General features: G+C 40.2%; 2 protein-coding genes across 3 annotated transcripts in view; one reads left to right on the top strand and one right to left on the bottom strand.

Annotated features, from left to right (window-relative positions):
* The window catches only part of CPSF2 (cleavage and polyadenylation specific factor 2), a 36,616-nt gene extending 23,947 nt beyond the window's left edge, over positions 1 to 12,669 (bottom strand). The window contains exons 1-7 of one of the 2 annotated variants that reach the window (XM_019983657.2): positions 12,513 to 12,669; positions 11,604 to 11,722; positions 9,168 to 9,229; positions 3,350 to 3,532; positions 2,106 to 2,265; positions 1,917 to 2,022; positions 741 to 870 (exon numbers count right to left, since the gene is read on the bottom strand). In XM_019983657.2, the coding sequence (XP_019839216.1) occupies positions 741 to 870; positions 1,917 to 2,022; positions 2,106 to 2,265; positions 3,350 to 3,498 (545 nt within the window). In that variant the 5' untranslated portion in view covers positions 3,499 to 3,532; positions 9,168 to 9,229; positions 11,604 to 11,722; positions 12,513 to 12,669. The remainder of the gene's footprint in view (positions 1 to 740; positions 871 to 1,916; positions 2,023 to 2,105; positions 2,266 to 3,349; positions 3,533 to 9,167; positions 9,230 to 11,603; positions 11,723 to 12,512) is intronic. The other variant, XM_019983658.2, reaches the window with a different exon arrangement.
* A 175-nt stretch (positions 12,670 to 12,844) lies between these two features.
* On the top strand, positions 12,845 to 19,920 carry NDUFB1 (NADH:ubiquinone oxidoreductase subunit B1). The gene is made up of 3 exons (XM_019983659.2): positions 12,845 to 13,003; positions 18,716 to 18,860; positions 19,804 to 19,920. The coding sequence occupies exons 2-3, from the start codon at positions 18,721 to 18,723 to the stop codon at positions 19,838 to 19,840; spliced, it is 177 nt and encodes a 58-aa protein (XP_019839218.1). The 5' UTR covers positions 12,845 to 13,003; positions 18,716 to 18,720; the 3' UTR covers positions 19,841 to 19,920.
* The last annotated feature ends 527 nt before the right edge of the window (positions 19,921 to 20,447 follow it).

Here is a 20,447-nt window from a genome sequence, read left to right as displayed (position 1 = left end):
CAAATACCCATCTTTTCTCATTAACCTGTAATTACAAGAGCCTAAAATTCAACATATTAGTCTTAAATGTTTCTTAATATGATATAAAAGATCTTAAGGATACTATATACTAATATAAAAGTTATGTACTTAATGTACAAAAATTACAAAAGAAACCAAAACAATCTTACAGAAATGCTGTAAGTACAAAATGAAGTTTTCAAATGAAACTATTGTGTCCCCTTTTAAGTTGACTTCCCTGATAGCTCAGTTGATAAAGAATCCACCTGCAATGCAGGAGACTCCAGTTCAATTCCTGGGTCAGGAAGATCCACTGGAGAAGGGATAGGCTACCCACTCTTCTAAAGGAAGTCTGACTTTAAATCATTATATTAGATGGTATTAATGAATTTTATCAAAAATTAAAAAAAAACCCACCCGCAAAGTTCCTCTAAATAACAAGTCAAGAATATATAAAATATAGTTTGATGCATAAAAATTAATCTCCTATGCAACATCTCCAGAGAGATACTTCTTTTATAGAGTAGATATTTGCATGTAAATTTCAAAACAGTATCTTTTATCTCATATCAAACTTTTTCCTTACAATGCAAATACTTTAAGTAACTTTGAAAACATTCATTACTTGGTACTTTTAAATTGCTCTAGATTTCTAGTTTAAAGAAAACTGTTTTTAAATTTCCCTCCAAACAATGAAGCAAGACCAGCATTTCCATTAGCTTTTATCTTGATATACCTACATCTCCCTCTTGTGGTTGAAGTCAACTGCATAAACAATTTCTTCTTCTCCATCTTTGACTATTTTCCATATTGTTCCACCTATCATATGACCAGCTGGCAGAGGTGTGATAGACAAGCCATGTCCTTTGCCTAGGTCAACAAGATAATGACAATACTCAGATTTCTTATTATAAGTCCAAAGAAAAGTCATTTATTATTAGCTATTCTTTAATAAGTAACATGTACAATGATACAAAATTCCAAAGTAAAAAGGCATACAGTGAAATGCAAGTCTCACCCTCCAGTCCCCCAGTCATACCTTCATGGAGGCACCTTATAATTTTATTATGCATCTGTGCATAATATTTGTGCTTGAAAAATAAAAGGCCAGAGATTGCCACTACTATTCAATAACTTAGTATGAACTAATAAACTTTACTACTCACATTGCGCACATAAATTATGAAGTGTTTCCATCTTTGCTAATCTCTAAATTGACAATTCAAATCTCATTATGGTAAAGAATATATCCTATAGAACACTAAGTACCAGCCAAAGCGCTGTTACTTCCTGGCTAAACTTCAGAGTCCATTTGTGCACCATTCTTTCATATTTATGGTATCATATTTAGGAAAATATTTAAATAGTTGTTTCTACAGATGATAAATACATATTTAGGGACATATATATATGTGTGTGTATATATATATGTATATATATATATATATATATATATATATATATATGACCTCCTGTCCTAATTAAGTGACAAGCTTTTTTCATGTTCAATTCTAGGATTCAGTCATGTTCTACTCTGTGCTGCCCCAGCACTTCACTCACTCCCCTCACTCCATTTAGTCATCTGAGCTCCTTCTTCTCCTCAGCCTCACTGTGAGCTCTTTGGACGAGAATCTGACCATGTTACCTTCGTGCACTATATACAGTAATCACTAAGTAAGTCTTCCTAAATTAAACGTGAAAAGGAGGCCTGAGCTGTTACATTTTATTAGAATTTAGCCTGGAATATTTTAAAATTCAGATGATTTTGGGGAAGTTCACAGTTCCCTGTGAAAAAATGCTGATTTTCTATTCTTCAGACAATAGTGCCTATAATGTTTACTACAAATTTCCCTTGTACTTTTCAGTAGTTCAAACACCATTTGTCCAATTATTTGCTACTGGAACCCATGTTTTACCTTTCAAATTCACAATCTGAGAGAATTTTAACTGTTGTATCTTATCAAAGGCTGCATCCACATCATCTAGGGTAAAGAGTGTAAAATCTTCTGTATTGTGTCGGGACTAAAAAAAAAAATACAAATAAAAGGTTAAAAATGATCACTGCAAGGGTGTTAAAACAGTTGTTTTTTAATTGCTTAAATTACCTGATAAAGGTCATACATGAACATCTGTCCCATTTTATAAACGGGAATGGTTGCATAGATGGCGCAGTTCAGACCCAACTTTCCAACAGCATAGGGGAGGGCGCCAAGATGGAGAGGGTCAGGATGAGACAGCAAGACCGCATCGATCTGGTGAACGTGCCTAGAACACAAGCAAGACGACTATTACTGAGTCTTGTTCCTAAAGGAACAGGCAGGATACTCAAAATTAATTTGCCAGTTCTGATTCCTCTCAGTATTCTGAGCTGAAGACTATGATGGGGTAAAAAGAGCGAAAGTGAAAGTGAAATCTCTCAGTCGTGTCTGACTTTGAGACCCCATGCTCAACTGAGAGCTAAAATTACGTTACCTATGAATTTCAATTAGTACTACCCCTGTCCTCATAGAGATCAAAACTGTGGTATGAGATGCACATAAATATACAGTGTCTAGACACGTTTTTTTAAAAAAGGAAGGAAAACAGTAGACACTACACGTAAACTGATTTCAAGAGTCTATCTCATATACTATTAAAGTTCAAGAACTCAGGATTTAAGAAACTGTTAAGGAAAGGACATTTAAAAGGCCACATATTTATTATGGATTTTTGTCTCAGCTTTTTAGCATAATGACTGACAGCATATTCATGATAGTGTAACTTCAGTCAATGAATAATATATTCTCATTAACAAAAGAAATAAGAAAAAAATGTTTTGCTGTAAGTTCTAAGTTTTTTCAATATTTAAGTTCTCGTTCATTCCATAATTAGTACAATACTGCTAACACAACTAAATCTTTCTTTGATGGATTAGATCCTTTTGAATCTCATGGGCTTTATTCTAAGCACCAATTCTCAAATGTCTAAGCATCAAAAGATTAAAAGAAAATAAGCTAATTTGATCTGACTGAAGAACTTTTACAAGTACAGTTTTCCTCTCTTCAAATTCTTATAAACTTAATTTTGCTCTTTTCTAAAATTAGGGTGCAAAAATTTCTACTGAGATCCATTTATCCAGTAACAATTAACTTAAGATTTTGCTGACATTCAATAAACACAGCTTACAAGTCAATCAAAACTACGCAAATAAAAAGTCATTATTTGGTTCTTCAGTTTAAATAAAACTGTTTTACTTTCAACTAAAATTTTAGAGCAAAACAGCAAACACTGTGTAACATCAAAATAGTATTACAGCGTGGAAAAGAGAAGCTGATTTACTAAAAGTGTAGACATATTAACAGTAACTTACTTCCTCAGGGAATCGATAATATCCATAGAAAAGTGCTCATCCCAGCCACAGTCCAATAAAAATCTAAACTCGTCGACTTGGAGAAGATAGCAAAGAGCAGATTCTTCTTGGACCCCAGAAAGGGTAGTTAATTTGATAATAGATGTCATTTTTTTCGGTCTAACAACAACAATCCAAAAAGTTCTTTCAACAGAAATAAAAACACAGTTAAACATAAAAACAGAGTCATTTTAAAGACCTATTTCCATCATTGCTAAGTGTGAAGGTACAAACATAATCTTACACCCTCTATAAGTCCTTCAGTGGCCCACCCCAATGTGGTTTGATGAAAAGTAGCAGGTTTTGGAATCAGACCGGTATTTGAATCTATACTTATATTGTTCTGAGCAGGTTAGCTAAATTTTCCCTCACTTATGTATCCTATAAAATATGAATATTAATATATACATTAAAAGGATGTTGGAAGATTTTAAATAATGTATAAATTACCTAGAATGGAGACTACCAAGTTTCTCAATAAATAAATGTAGCGTACTAAACTAGTGAACTTATTCTTCAAGGTGCATTTGCTCCTCCTTTATTTTGCTCTGAGATGGCAAGTTTATGTGTCTTTCTCTACTACTAAACCAGTGGTCCTTAAATAAAGAACCACTTGACAATGTGATAAAAAGCTATGGATCTTTCCTGCTCCCCTCAGTCCTTAAAAAAACAAAAAGGTCCATATACACGTAGCAATTCACATATTTTTCAGGGAATTTTGTTAAGAAGCCTTGCACTGGAATGTGAGCAACTGGAAAACAACTGTAGTACCTTATAGTTTGCACTTCCTGAAGAGAATCTGACACATAGTAGGTGTTCAAAACATATCTGATGGAATACAGTTGGGATACTTACTACGTATTTCAAGAAGATACAACATAAAAACATCTGTTGGGATTTAGGACCCAGAATTGTGTGCTACTATATAGATGTTATTAAAAACATTCATTAGCAAAGCACAACTCCACAGCAAGATTTCAGATCTTAGGTTCTTAAAATAAATTTGCCTTTTCTGATTAACTATGCAAGTAAGAGAGTTATTCATTCACAGTTCTTTATCCTTAGAGTGTTCGGGGAGCGAGCTCTGCCTCTGGCAAAGGTCATGAGGAAGGAGGCTTGGCATACGCAAAGGCGGGATCAAGCCTCAGGAGTCTCCCTGGAAATTCTCGAGCATATACCCCCAAAACCAGAGTCTGCCTACTTTCTGCTTTGTGCTTTCACCTACACCTCTGACTTTACGGGGGGCTGTCCCCCACTACCTCTCTGAAAAAAGTTAGCTTACAGCTCCAGTTAATAATTCCTGGGTGTGACAGTGTTTAACCTACAAACTCCTTTGGAAATCCTCTAGCCTGCCTGAATAGGTTTTTCCGGCCACATGTGATTGTTCAGAGCCTCCCAACTGTGAGAGGCAGGAGATGTTCTAAACTGTCTAAACACAGATTCTTTTGAGTAGTTAAAAGATTGATTAGAAATTGTATTGGTGAAGGGATTTTCACTTCTTGGGCCAATGTTTGCTGCTAAGTCTCCATATCCCTTACCTGCTGTGTCCCTGGCAGTGTATTGATTAATATAATTGGTGTAAGTAGTAGCTTTAATGTTTGTAACCTGGGACCCTTGAGTTAATTCTTTTTCTTGTTATAGCCCACCACACCTTTGCTCTGTAGGAATGCAACTTTATCTAATGCTTTTGGAGGGTGGCTCCTGACCAATCACCTTTAGAGAAAAATACCTTTTCTGAAGAAAAGGTCTTAAAATGTTAACAGGCCTCCGGGCCAGAAGATGATGCAAATCACCTAAGCTTTTGCATATGATAAGTTTGCAGGAAGAAAGCCTGGTTTGCTGCAAGACTCTACCCCTTCCCCCATTATCCTCTATGCATAACTTAAGGTATAAAAACTACTTTGGAAAATAAAGTACGGGCCTTGTTCACCGAAACTTGGTCTCACCATGTCGTTCTTTCTCTTACCTTCTGGCTGAATTATTCAGCCTCTTTTCTCCACTGAATTTCCTCACTGAGCTATCCTTATTTCAGCCTCTTTTCTTCACTGAATTTTACTGAGCTATCCTCATTCTATTACTCTTTATATCCTTAATTAACATTTAATTAAGCAATTGTCTCCTGATCTTCGCCTACGCCGTCTCTCCTTCGAATACCCTGGATCAGCCGGGGCTGGTCCCCGGCAAGAGTGCTTAGAAGAAAAGGGGATGTTGGAAGATTCAAAAGTTTTCTAAGTTATTAGACCTCCCTCTAATTAATGTGCCTTTTCATTACTGTTAATGTTACTCTATAGTATCTATTATTAAAATTATTATTATGTGAAAAAAAAGAGAGAGAAGGTCATTGCACATCTGATGATCCTTCAACATCTGCCCAAGGTCATATCAACAAATTAAGGTAAAGTGCCCAGCTTTCTTAACAGACTGTCACCACATCTCCCATCCTTCGGTCACAGCCAAAGACCCAAGACTCTGAGGTTGTCCATCATCACCGAAGTCCACCTGGTGGGACCAATTCACTACCTCTTCTGCCTTCCAAATCCTTTCAGTATTCCCCCTGGAACCATTACTCACAGAGAACTTCACCCTCTTCTCCGAAGGTTTTCCTCATCTGCAAATCTTGACAGAAACCTAGCTCTTCTCAAATGATACTGTATCTCCTCCAGCCTTCTCAAGAGGCCTTTTTTCTCCTGGATTCCCTGACCTCAAAAGCAGGAAGCATGTGCTCCCTGATCATCACTGCAGCCTCCAGTCCATGTCTTCTCCTTCCTGGAAATACTCGAGTCCCGCTGAACTCGTGCTGCCCAGCCAGCTCGCTGTGAGCCTTTCCGGTCCTTCCCCATTAATGGAGGACTTTAGTTCCTGACTCAGGCTTCCTCTGAGGAGCTGCACTACTGAACTCTTCTCTCCTTGACCTTCTCAACTCCAATAGTCTTCTTTTCACTTCAGCCACCCAGCACCACAGTCACAACCATGACCTTATCATGACCAATAAACTGTAGCACTTTCAAAATTTCACTTTCAACGATCTCCCTGTCTCACTCCCACCATCCCTACTCCAGAATTCCCACTGCAAAAACCCTTTGGCCTCACTGTATTTACTGACTACTTTTTCACTGTCCATGACCACCTCCTGTCTCCACTTAAGTTATATGGATCCACGAGCCATCTTGATTATTTTGCAAATACTCAAGTGTTTTGCAGCTCTAGTCCTTCTTTGTATAAGTCTGGCAAAATCCTAACCCTCACTCATTCCAATCATGTACCTTGTTTTTTCTAGCAGCTCAATGCTGCCAGAGGGGGAAAAAGCCAGTCACACAACTATGCTATTTGCTCTTTAAATTCATGGCCAAAGATCTCAAACAGGCGCTATGTCCTACCTACCAATCTGATTTTTCTTAGTAGGTTGACTTTCCATCTGAGACCATCATTTCACATCTCTTCTCTGCTCAAGCATCACACATCCTTCCCTCCACCCTACTAGGTTGATAATCTCACCTCATTCCTCAATTAGAAGACAAAAATAATCAGACAGTAACTCCACATTTTCCAGATACCACAGCTATTACATTAACCTATCTGCACATACACTGTTGTGTCTCCCATCATTCAGAACAAATAGCCCAGCTCTCATTCAAGGCCAATCCTGCGTGTGTGCTCCGAACCCCACTCCTGTTTATCTTCTCCATAACTTCTTCAGTCATCCCCTCCTTCTGCATCACCAATGAATCACCGATGTACCATTCCCATTAGCATACAAAGATCCTCTAGAATTTCTCAACTTAAAAGAACCCTCTCTCAATCCTACAGTCCCCTGCAACTGCTTTATCGCTTCTACACTCTCCATTCACAACAAAATTTCTCAGAATATTTGTCCACAGACCTGTCTCTACTTTCTTATCTCCCATTCAAATCACTGAATCTGATGTCTTTCCCCACCATATCACTAGAAGCTTTCATGAAGGTCTCTGACAAACCTCTATACAACTGAAGCCAATGGACATTTCTGTGGTCCCAACGTACTGGAAATTGTAGCAGCATTCAACAAAATTAACAGCTCCATCCTCCCAGAAACACCTTCCTCTGTTCCTCTGGGTCAACCCTCTCCTGATTTTCCTTATATCTAACTGGCCATTCCTCATGCTCCTTAATTAATTCCTCCTTCTCCCCCAGCCTCTACATGAGGCAGTGCTTTTCTGCAGGACTTTCTCTTTTCTCTCTAGGTAATTTTACAGTCTTAAGAGCTTTAAGATCATCTGATCTCTGATGGCATTATCCTTGATCTTTTACTTGTTTTTCACATCTAATCCATCAGTAAATCCTGCCTTTTTACCTCTATAATATTTCTCAAGCATAATAATTTCTCATATATTTCCTTCTATCTCTGCTGTCACCAAGATTTCTAACTAGTCTGAGTTACTGTTTTCCCTACCTCAAATTCATTATTTCAGAGACATTTTCTGACCACCCTAAAGTCCACCCCCACCTCAACTACATCCTATAATTTGTATTTTCCTTCTATTTTCTTCAAAATACATAGTATCCACCTGTACTTGCTGCTTATTTGCTCACTTTGTCCAACCCCTTATCTCCTTTTAACCCCTACACCAGAGAAGGACCCATGAAAGTAGAGACTTTTGTCTATTTTGATTATAATTATATGCCAGCACCCCTACAGTGCCTAACACATAGTGGTGGTCAATAAGTGCTTCTTAAATGAATAAATGAAGATGGCTAGTATTAAATGAGCTTAGTGCTATTTCCACACCATTAACAGCTGCCTTTTCGTACTGTTCATGGAGTGCTCAAGGCAAGAACAATGAAGTGGTTTGCCATTCCCTTCTCCAGTGGAGCACGTTTTGTCAGAACTCTTCACCATGACCCGTCCGTCTTGGGTGGCCCTACACGGCATGGCTTATAGTTTTATTGAGTTAGACAAGGCTGTGGTCCATGTGATCAGATTGGTTAGTTGTCTGTGATTGTGGTTTTCATTCTGTCTGCCCTCTGATGGAGATGGAAGCTTCCTGATGGGAGAGACTGACTGAGGGGGAAACTGGGGGAAAGAGAGGATGAGATGGTTGGATGGCATCACTGACTCAATGGACAAGAGTTTGAGTAAGCTCTGGGAGTTGGTGATGGACAGGGAAGCCTGGCCTGCTGCAGTCCACGGGGTCGCCAAGAGTCAGACACGACTGAGCGACTGAACTGAACAGCTACCTATTTATATGCACCTCCTTTGGTTTTGGGAGAGCTCTCTGAACACAGGACTAGGTTTGATCTATGTTTGTACCCTTACCATATGAGCACGGCTTACACAGTGGATGTTTAACAACCACTGTTGCTAAAACAAACTGAAATTAAAAATACATTGACTTAGTGTGTTCCTATTTTTAAGGTATGAGAAATACAAAGATACTAATTCTCTATTTGAAGAAACGTATTTATAAATACATTTTTAAACAGGACTTGGATCTCCCTGTCAAAAAGCTCCGTGTACCACAATTATAATAATGGCCTAAGAGAAACTCTTTTCCAACTTAAATCTACTTTACTCTCCCACTTTCTTTATTTAGATTATGACATGAAAATACAAAGTGTCTTACAGATAGAACCGAATGAGCTCATTTATAACTTTTGCAGACAAACCCAGATTGCATGAGAAGATATTTCATGAAATAGATATTTTCTTTTTCATGAAAAAGAAATTTCATGAAAAGATATTTTTATTATAATTGCTTATACTATAATAAAGCTGTATCTTTATTACACAGTCTTTACTTACTGATATCTCAGTTGTATTTGGGATGAAACACAATGAATTCAAAGGAAGACTTCTTTATATATCTAAAAAATAAAGAAATAAGAGTCTCATGAATGTGGTATGATGATTTACTTCTGTTTTTAATTTTGGTGTTTAACTTCTATGTCTTCTCCTAAGGTAAACACAGTGAACAGCAGCAAGTACAATAATATATGGTCCTTTAAAAAAAAATCCTGGAAATAAGATTTTTTAAACTGACATTAATTTATGTTATTGAGAATCAAAAAAGAGGTGGGATCTTAAATTATTCATTAAGAACTGGTAGGCCATGGGTAAAAAGAGATAAAGAGAAAAGGTATTCAAAACAAGGGAAAAACATGATCAAAAGCACAAAACAAAAACTTTCCAGTAACAATACTAGCCTGGCACAATTTCATGGAAGCAAAAAATGAAAAAGTTTTAATGAATAGAAAAAGGTCAGCTAATGAAAGGCCTTGGAAACTTTGGACCTAATTATAATTGCTAAAGAGAAGAGGCAACAGAGACATTTTAAGGTCATCACTTTCATGCATTGGAGAAGGAAATGGCAACCCACTCCAGTTTTCTTGCCTGGAGAATCCCAGGGGCAGGAGAGCCTGGTGGGCTGCCGTCTATGGGGTCACACAGAATCGGACACGACTGAAGTGACTTAGCAGCAGCAGCAGTAATCAAGTAAGATAATATGATACAGGTAGTTCTATATTTAAAAAAAAGTAGCTGGTATACATGACTGATTAGATAAAGAAGACAGAGAATGCAGGGAGATTTAAAAAAAAAAAAAAAAAGGAGAGTATTTAGCAGCCCACTTCCTCCTTTCAAACTTACTGGTTCTATTTTGAGACTAACTTTCTTTAGCCCCACATGTACCTTATACCTATGACACAGAATTCACTGGTTGTTATTTAAGTAACCAAGACTTGAAACTCTACATGTTCGACTGCTTCCTTTACTTCTTGGACTATTAGACTTTAGCAACTCCTGATTATTTCCCCCTTAGAATACTTTTGTACATTTATTCTTCTCTTTCCGTTCATATTGCAAGCACCCTTACACAGGGTCTCACTACCTTAGAGTTTCTCTTTGCCTGCAGCCTTTCCTTCCTTCACCTCAACATAAACCTTACTGCTGATTAATCTTCCAAAACACCCCTGAATATGATCCCTTGCTGAAAAATCTCTGAAGGCTTCTGTTTAAAAAAACAAAACCTGAACACCTTAACAGGTAACGGAGGGCGTCAGCAAGCTACCCTGAGATCACCACTATCATCATCTAAAAGCCCAGCTCAAATCTAACATCCTCACTAATCCCTGTATCATTAGTCTAGACTAGAACAGCTCTGTCCAACAAAAATATCATGCAAGCCACAAGCGTAATTAAAATTTTTTCACAGTCACACTGAAGTTTGTGAAGTTAATTTTATTTTACTTAACCCAATATTTCCAAAATATTATCATTTCAACATGTAGTCATTATTAAGACATTAATGAGTTTTGGTACTAACTCATTGTATTTTATGATTACAACACCTCTCAATTCAAACCAACCACAATTTCAAGTGCACAACAGCTACAGGTTGCTAGTGGCTACTGTAATAGCCCAAGTCTAGACTCTAAAATCAATGCTTTGGACTGTGCTTTGCCACTCCTCAAGTGCAAGCTCACATCATACTATTTTTACATTCATGTCTTAGACTTGATTTTAATGGTATCACCAACCACTTAATCTCCCAGACTAAAAATTAAGTCACCCTCTGACCACCAAATTGGCTCCCATCAGTTAAACCCTATTTGGCATTTCAGAAGTCTCTCTGACATCCTTTACTCTCCTGCCTCAGCAGAGGCACCCATTGCCTTACCTGAATAACTGCAATTTCCTCTCATCTAGTTTTTCTGTTCCAAGTTGATTCTCCACAAAGCAATCAGACCGACCATCCTAAAAAACAAATATCTTTGCGCCTCTTTCTTGTGATTTCCAGCTAAATACTTCCTTGGAAAGTCTGAACACCTTGCTTGGAAAGCAAGGTCCTTCCCAAGTTTACCTTAATCTCCCTCTTGCTTCACCAACCACCCCTGCACTGCATGCTCAAGGCTGCTTTCTCCTGCTCTCCCTAAGTAAGCCAAAACTTCTCCAGTCTCTGCATCGCTGTACTGTATCCAGGGATGACCTTTTCCTGATTTTAGTACTTTCCTTTTGACCCTTAATGACCCAGTTCAACTGAAAGCTATTTTGGTGTCTCCAGGCGATGTTCTTCATTTTTAGTTAACACAAGTGGGCACAAAGAATATATGTTCAAAGAATATATGTTGAATGGATGTTAAATGAATGGGGAAAGAGTAAAATGAATCTTTTTTTTATCGCCAATGCCAAGCACAGGGCTCAAAGCAACACAAATGTGTACTGAACGGACTGAATCCTCACCATATAAATTCCTTCTGGGCGGGGATTGCTGACCATTTCACCTCAATTATCTGTCACAGTCACTCGTTCTCAATAAGGGCTGCATATGCTGATGACAACAAAGGGGAACCATGCAAAATCTAAGGGAAAACGAAAGAGTCTGGGTTAGCTCTGGAGCTCGAGTGAGAAAAGTCTCCTCTTGGTCAGTTCCGGGAGAGCACTAGTTTCATAAAAGGCTCCAAGAGCTTCTAAAATTAAAAAAAAAAAAAAAAATCAGAGCACGGGCAATTGATAACGCACGTTCGCCTGGTCACAGGAAGCCAGACCTGCCGGAGTTAAAATTATTCTGACCTCCTGTTTACCGTTGAGAATGTATATAGAGTGATGATGCCGGAAGCGCGCAAAGGCTATGCAGGGATAGGGGGAGGGTTCGGGAAGGGGGTTGTGGAGACTGTTTTAAAAGCATGGTAACGTCCTCAAGGTCTGTGGAGTCGATTAACTAAAAAGAACACCTATTTTGTGCCCAGTAGCTTCGTGGTCTCTCAGTACGAGACAACGGGAAGACCCAGAGGAAGGGGGCTGAGAACAAGTTAACCAAAAGGCTAAGGAACCGAAGCTGGAGTCGGATTAACTCCTCCAGCATCGAGACTGAAAAGGAGGCGGAAAACGGCAGAAAGGAGGAAAGGAGAGCTTGGGAGTGAATCGTAGGAACTGCCACGAAAGATAGGGAGCTTTGGATCCACGGAGAAGTCACTGTCTTTCCCAAGCTGAGGACTTCCGCCGGGGACGACCCGGACGGTCGCAGCCGAAGTCCTGGGGGGCACGTCCCCGCGCAGAGACCCGGGCGGAGTCGGAGCCGGGCTCTCCCCGAGGGCCGAGACGCCCCCTCCCCCATCCAAAGGCGCACAGCTTTCTTCCGCCCCCACTTGCCTCATAAGTCCTGCCCCAAAGCGGTCCACTGCCCTTCCCAACCCCCTAATCGAATCCACGTTCAAGAGCGAGAAAAGCTGACGTTGGTTCAGCAGCGCCGGTGAAGATCAACCAAGAGAAGCCCCGCAATGGCCGCCGCCATTTTGAAACTGAGGGCGACCCCGCGGAGGCGGGGAGACACAGGGTGATACCATCTTCCGGGGTCGGCGGGGGGGCACAAAACTGGAGGAAGAGGGTGGCGCTTACACCGAGTCTCGTTACCTGGGGGCCGAAGTTTCACTTCTCAAGGATTCATAACGTGTTGAAGCTAAAATAAATATGAGAAGAGTCGAGCAGTCAAAGGAAGAAGAAATATGATTTCCCGGAGCCACCCCTCTCACGGACCGGACGCGGCTAATGGTGGGTCCCGAGGCCGCCGCTTCCGCCGGCGCGAGTGGCTGCGCTCCCCGCTGTCCTTGGTCGTGGGGTCGTTGTTGGCTCCGAGGCCGCAGGTGGGTCTGGGGTCCAGGGCGGTCGAAGCGGGGAGACTCGCCGTTGTGCAGGCGGGGAGGGTGTACCTCTAGGAAAGCGCTCTGCGGCGGCGTGTGCACCGGGGTTGGGCTGGTCTGGGCCTCCTCGGGGCTGGGACGGCTTCCTAAGGCTTCTGGGCGAAGAAGACCGAGAAAGGAAAGTAGCAGACTTTCGGGCGGCTGCGCTCATGCTTCCCGCCTGGCGCTTTTGGGAAAGAGTATTCTGAGGTTGTCCTAACTGGAAAACATCTTTAGATGTTACGGGACCGGAGGCGAACCGGCCGGGATCAAAGCTCCCAGACTGAGGGATCACAGCTCCTGGGCTATACAGCCTGGAAGGGGCATTTTCTCCGCTGCTGCTGCTGCTAAGTCGCTTCAGTCGTGTCCAACTCTGTGCGACCCCATAGACGGCAGCCCACCAGGCTCCCCCATCCCTGGGATTCTCCAGGCAAGAACACTGGAGTGGGTTGCCATTTTCTTCTCCAATGCATGAAAGGAAAAAGTGAAAGTGAAGTCGCTCGGTCGTGTCCGACTCGTAGCGACCCCATGGACTGCAGCCCTCCAGGCTCCTCCGTCCATGGGATTTTCCAGGCAAGAATACTGGAGTGGGGTGCCGTTGCCTTCTCCAGCTTCTCCGCTAGCATTTCTGATTCGTCCAAGTTTCAGAGTTCTGTCTTCCTCGTTAATCAGGATTGGAAACTAACCTTACTCTCTTTTAAGCCTCAAACCCTCCTGAGCCGCCAAGCCCCAAAATACACACTTTTTTAAAATGTAGTTTTTAACAAAGTAATTTCGTTCTTGATTTCTGGAGTGTACATGTCATTCAGTCGAGGTTCCGGACCTCAAAGAGTTCAGTTTCTCCTTCCATCCAGAACTGATTTTTTTATAGGTTAAGTCGACCCTTTGGATCAATACACATAAATTGCTGTCAGGACTAATGTCTAACCATCTATATTTTTCCTGTGTGAATTTAGGAGGACTCACAAAAATCACACCATATACAATTTTCTTTATAGATGTTAAGTGGGAAAAATTGGGTTGAAAGAAAAGGTAATAAGGCAAGTATTTTATCGTGCTTCACAGATAATGCACTTTTTACAAACTGAAGGTGTGTGGCAACCTTTATTTTGCACTGGGAAACCAAAAAATTCTCGTGACTCACTTTATCTCTATATTCGCTTTATTGCAGTGGTCTGGAACGACACTTGTAATATCTCAAATTATGCTTTGAGTGGGGAAAATGAGATAAAGCCAAGAGTAAGATTAATATACATGTTGACCTTTATACTTACTGTAAAAGACAGAAAAGCATGAATAAAGAGCATGGACCAAGGAACCAGACTGCCTGGGTATTAATCACAGTTCTGGCACTTACTGCATCTGTGACCTTAGACAACTTGATTGTCTCTGGACTTCTTCATCTGAAAAAAGTATTCCTGCTTCGCTGGGGACATGGCATTAGTTAATACATGTATAGTAATATAAGAATTACATGAAATGGAGATTATGAAAAGCAGTTAAGAACTATGCCTGACAGAGAGTGCTCTAAAAGTCAGCTTTTTCTAAAAGTAGGGAGAAAATTTTGGATAATTTTGGCATCAGAGGATACATGATTCAGTTCCCTGAGTTAAGAAGATTAAAAACCATTTAGGTTTTTTTTTTTTCTTTCTTTCTTTCTTTCAGGAATACCATAGCTACTCTCAATTCTGAAGTAGAAGCAAAATTTTTCTTGAGAGTCTTCATATAAAGAAGACACTAGTAATATGTATAGTGCCCTTGAGGGCACCCATGTGGATGTCACTCTTTATCCAAACCTAGACTTGTCTCATTCGAAGAAGGCAGTGGCGACCCACTCCAGTACTCTTGCCTGGAAAATCCCATGGACAGAGGCGCCTGGTAGGCTGCAGTCCATGGGGTCGCTAAGAGTTGGACATGACTGAGCGACTTCACTGACTGAGTGACTTCACTTTCACGCATTGGAGAAGGAAATGGCAACCCGCTCCAGTGTTCTTGCCTGGAGAATCCCAAGGACAGCAGAGCCTGGTGGGCTACCATCTATGGGGTCACACACAGTCAGACACGACTGAAGCGACTTAGCAGCAGCAGCAGCAGCAGACTTGTCTTATTAGAGACTGTCCCAGATGCTCACTGCCCTTCGTCCATTAAATAGAACCATCTTATGGTCTTGGGCCTGTGACCATGAACCTGTCTACACTGCTCCTCCTATCCCTTCTCAAGGGGATCATTCTAGCTCACTTTCTTTAAAAAGTTATTTTTTAACTGAAGGATAATTGCTTTCAAGAATTATGTTGGTTTCTACCAAACATCTAGCTCACTTTTTATGTTCATCAATCTTTGTCTTTCCAGGTCATCCACTTGCAGTGACATATGTAGGACAAATTTTATGTTCAGTATCACTGGTCCCAAAGCTCATTATGTAGTAGACTGTGCAGTTGCCTCTGGGAGTAAGATTTGCCATTTTTCTCTCAGGGATGGAAATCGCTTCCATCATGGTGAAACTAAAAGTTTCTCAGTCATGTCCTACTCTTCAACCCCACGGATTTTACAGTCCATGGAATTCTCCAGAATACTGGAGTGGGTAGCCTTTCCCTTCTCCAGGGGATCTTCCCAACCCAGGATTCGAACCAGGGTCTCCTATATTGCAGGCGGATTCTTTACCAACTGAGCTATCAGGGAAGTCCATCATGGTGATTGACTCCAACTCTGGGTTCTAAATGTACAGAATCCTTTTATCTGTCACTCCTACTGCCTTATCTGTAGAGTCTCTTTGAGAATCTGTATTAAGCAAGAGCCCGTGGGGCGTGGTTCATCTTTTCTTGTCAGGGTAAAGGCAGAGAGAAATGTCTGCTGGCCCTGTTGCTGCTAAGTTACTTCAGTCGTGTCCGACTCTGTGCAACCCCATAGACAGCAGCCCACCAGGCTCCACCATCCCTGGGATTCTCAGGCAGGAACACTAGAGTGGGTTGCCATTTCCTTCTCCAGTGCATGAAAGTGAAAAGTGAAAGGGAAGTCACTCAGTCGGGTCCGACTGTTAGCGACTCCATGGACTGCAGCCCACCAGGCTCCTCCGTCCATGGGATTTTCCAGGCAAGAGTACTGGAGTGGGGTGCCATTGCTGGCCCTATTAGAAGAGTGCAAACAGTAATGGCATTAGCCCACAGGTGGCCATGGGCTGAAGTCTTGGACCCGAGAATCAGCAATTACTTTTTTTGTTGGTTCAGTGTTGTGGTGTTGTTCAGTCGCTAAGTTGTATCCGACTCTTTCCAACCCCCTGGGCTGCAGCACACGAGGGTTCCCCATCCTTCGCTATCTCCTGGTTGTTGAGTCACTCAGTCATGTCTGACTCTTTGTGACGCCATGGCCTGCAACCCACCAGGCTTCCCTGTCCTCACCAACTCCCGAAGCTTGCGCAAACCCACGTCCATTGAGTCGGTGATGCCATCCAACCATCTGATCCTCTGTCATCCCCTTCTCCCACCTTCAATCTTTCCCAGCATCAGGGTCTTTTCCAGTCAGTCAGTTCTTCACATCAGGTGGCCAAAGTATTGGAGCTTCAGCTTCAGTATCAGTCCTTCCAATGAGTATTCAGGACTGATTTCCTTTAGGATTGACTGGTTGGATTTCCTTGCAGTCCAAGGGACTCTCAAGAGTCTTCTCCAACACCACAGTTCAAAAGTATCAATTCTTAGGTGCTCAGCCTTCTTTATGGTCCAACTCTCGCAGCCATACATGACTGCTGGAAAACCATAGCTTTGACTAGCAGACCTTTGTCAGCAAAGTAATGTCTCTGCCTTTTAGTATGCTGTCTAGGTTGGTCAAATTGTTGACATTGTTGGTCAACAATGGCAACCCACTCCAGTGTTCTTGCCTGGAGAATCCCAGGGACGGGGGAGCCTGGTTGGCTGCCGTCTATGGGATCACACAGAGTCAGACACGACTGAAGTGACTTAGCAGCAGCAAAGATCTGAATGCAAATACTGTTACTTAGGGGAGGTACAATGCTAAGAAAACCACCGCCTTCTAGGAATAAGGTCATGTTGCTTAGATCTCTGATATTCAGACTGGAATCTGCTGTGTGTAATATTATACTCTATGAAAGCAGTGTATAATAGTTGTGTGACTTTTAACTTCATGTCTGTTTCCTAACCCAGTGCCTCTAGTGAGTAAACTTTGAGAAATAATTAGAATGTGTGTGAGAACCAGTTTTTAGGAGAGGCAGGAATCCAGTCTACATAATCCTAGAACAGTTGAGTGCTAAGATTAGAAAGCACAGCTTCTTCCCAAACACAGCTAAGCCCTTTTATTAGCAGTAATGTATTCTCTTTCTGGGATGCTGCCATGTCTTCTCAGACATTATACAGGATTTATTCATTATAGATTCATGTGCATACATATGTATTTCATCTTTAGATCCAAATTTTTACAGAAAATTGATGATTCAGCTATGTTTCCATTGAATTAGTGCAGATTTATTTTCCATGTGATGACTTCTAGTTCTTCCATAAAGATGTCATCCTCTTCTGCCTTTTGGAAACTCTTTAAACACTGTTTTTTAAACTGGGTCTTTGTTGTGCATGTGGGCTTCCTCTGGTTATGGCGAGCAGAGGCTACTCTTCATTGCGGTATACAGGCTGCTCCGTGCGGTGGCTTCTCTTGTTGCAGAGCACAGACTCTTGGCACACAGGCTTCAGTAGTTGCAACACATGGGCTCAGTAGTTATGGCACACAGGCTTAGTCACTCTGCAGCATGTGGGATTTTCCCAAACCAGAGATCAAACCCATGTACCCTGCATTAGCAAGCAGATTCTTAACCACTGGACCACCAGGGAAGCCCTGGAAACTCTTAAAAAGTTAACAAGTCTTAAGTACCATAAATGGCAATGTCAATTTGGGGAAGGGTCTCTATGAGAGGCATTTCAATATGATGGAAGGATCTATGCCTTTGGGATGAACCTGTGTTTGAATTCCAGCTTTATATGTAATACCTATTTGGGTTAAACTGTTTTCTTATCTGTAAAATAAGAGTAATAATTTTTCATGTTATATATTGGACTATGTGATGGCTCTGGTAACCTAGTAGTCACTCTACAAGAGTAAGTTCCCTTCTCTCCATATCTTTTTAGAGTTATTTAATTGATATTCAGATCTACTGTGACATTATTCAGTATGGTTCTTAAGAAAATTTCTCATGTTTTCATTTCCTTTCTAAAATTAGTTTTAAAAAATAGGTTTCAATAATTATAGCTTTAAAGAATTCTGCTTCTGACAATATTATTATATCAGTTTTAAAATTGTGAGCTATGCTAAATCTAAAAATATTTTACATGTGTAAAAGTTTTAAAATAATACTAGGAGGGTGAAAATACTTAGCTTTTGCAGGTAGAATGTTTTAATACTCTCTCCATTCCTGTGATATATCAGATCACTGGTGAAACTTGAAATAAAATTAATAAATTGACTTTAGTGCAGTGTAATTTTCATACTCATTGTCACCTATGTAATCTTCATTAAGTAGATTTTTAAGTAATATACTACATTCTGAAGAGGCTTATTATGCTTTTAAGATCTATCTCCTATATTTAGAGCTATCTTCCTGTTTCAGGTATGATTTGAAAGATATTTCAAAAGTGGCTATATTTCAGAGGGTTATTTTTTTGTTTTGTTTTAATATAGCATTCATGATGAACTTACTTCAGGTTGTGCGTGACCACTGGGTACATGTACTTGTCCCTATGGGATTTGTCTTTGGATATTATCTGGACAGAAAGAATGATGAAAAGCTAACTGCCTTCCGGAACAAGAGTCTGTTATATAAAAGGTTAGTTTTTGTATTTTTTTAAACCAACAGTCAGCTTTTGGAAGTACTCTTCTTAATATTATTTGTGCCAAAAATAAACAGAAGGGGTAATTCCCACTCCTCCAAGGATTTAGTGATACTGTTTTGTAGTCTTGTTTGTTGTTTAGCCCTTATATAAAGCAATATGATTACTTTTGCAGTGTAAACAAGTCTTTAGTTTCTGAACAGGCTATTTCAGATCTTTGAAAATCTTTTATTTCAAGGTACATTTTAATGTACAAACAGTTTTATACCATCTCATCAAGCCTATTCTGTATGCAGCTTTAACATATATTATCATATACTGTCTGACTTAGTCCATGATGTAGCTGAAATCAACAGCACTAATGGCTTGAGGCACTGGTCTAAGCAACACTCCTCAAGAGCTTTAGGCAGGATGGTTGGGTGATCAGATAGCAACTGGCAGCCGCCTTGTCCCATTGTGTCTCTGGAGATGGCTTATTTGGCAGCAGACTTAGAGTTAGCAAGACAGGGAATCCACCACTGGCTGTGATTTCCGGAAGGAGGAGGCTCACAGGACAAGAGAATCGAGCAGCAGTCACAGGAGGTGTATAGAGGAGGTTCACAGTTAGGGATTTCAAGACAGATAAAATGAGCTAGAAAGAGTCTAAAACATTAAATGAAGTCACTGAGAGGATAATTGCTTTCATATAGACTAATGAGAAATTACAGTTGTTAAAAAAAAATTACATTTTAATCTGGAAAAATGAAATTGAAGAGGTGGTAAAAGGTTTAAAATCACAAGAGAATAGAATGAATATTCTCAATCTAATAAAATATTTTGAATGGGTCAGTGTAATACAGTATAAAACACCAAATTCATATTCTCTTGACTTTCCCTTTTATTCCTTCATAAAAATTGTCTTTACACTTTCGCTTCTCCTTTTTTTTTCTTTCTATGCAGGGAATTGAAACCTAATGAAGAAGTCACCTGGAAGTAATGGCTACAGCTGAATTACAGAATGTTCACTTTTTTAAAATTATAATAGAAATAAAAACACTCATTATTTAATTTGAAGAATTTAAAGTGTGATCCTTTTTGTGCTGAAATAATCTCTCCCATTTCAATAACAGATGTGGTGATTAAAAAATGGTCACCGAATCATAGCCCAACTATTCAGAATTTTTTTTCAAACCTTGTGCTTCAAAGGATCTCTAAAAAGAATATGGTAGGATTTATTTTCTAAAAATCAATAACCAAAAATTTTAGTGACCTTGGGGTTAGCAAAGATTCTTAAATATAACATATAAAGCATGCACCAGTTTTTAAAACCAAGACATACTTTATCAAAATTAAAAACTTTTGCTCTTTAAAAGACACCATTCAGGGACTTTCCTGGGGGTTCAGTAGTTAAGATTGTTAGGTAGTTAGAATAGGAAACAGGAGTCCAAAATGGTGGTGGCTAAAAGACAAGGAAGGAAAAAGCCAGCGAAAATAGAACAAAGGAAGGTCTGAGGACCTGAGTGAGGACCTCAGGTAGAACAAACAGCACTCCTGGCTAGCCCAATTTACATAGGGCCGGCCCAGGGGGGGAGGAAAAAAACATA

The sequence above is a fragment of the Bos indicus genome, chromosome 21 (assembly GCF_029378745.1).
Source record: "Bos indicus isolate NIAB-ARS_2022 breed Sahiwal x Tharparkar chromosome 21, NIAB-ARS_B.indTharparkar_mat_pri_1.0, whole genome shotgun sequence".
Taxonomy (NCBI): Eukaryota; Metazoa; Chordata; class Mammalia; order Artiodactyla; family Bovidae; genus Bos; species Bos indicus.
The sequence above is the reverse complement of the archived record's forward strand: the minus strand, read 5'-3'. Positions and strand labels throughout refer to the sequence as shown.

What these genes read in the sequence shown, in the direction of transcription:
- NDUFB1 (XM_019983659.2), top strand. Translation starts at nt 18,721, where the DNA reads ATGATGAACTTACTTCAGGTTGTGCGTGACCACTGGGTACATGTACTT. An exon ending in AAGAGTCTGTTATATAAAAG is followed by an intron (nt 18,861 to 19,803) that starts GTTAGTTTTTGT and finishes CTTTCTATGCAG; the next exon opens with GGAATTGAAACCTAATGAAG.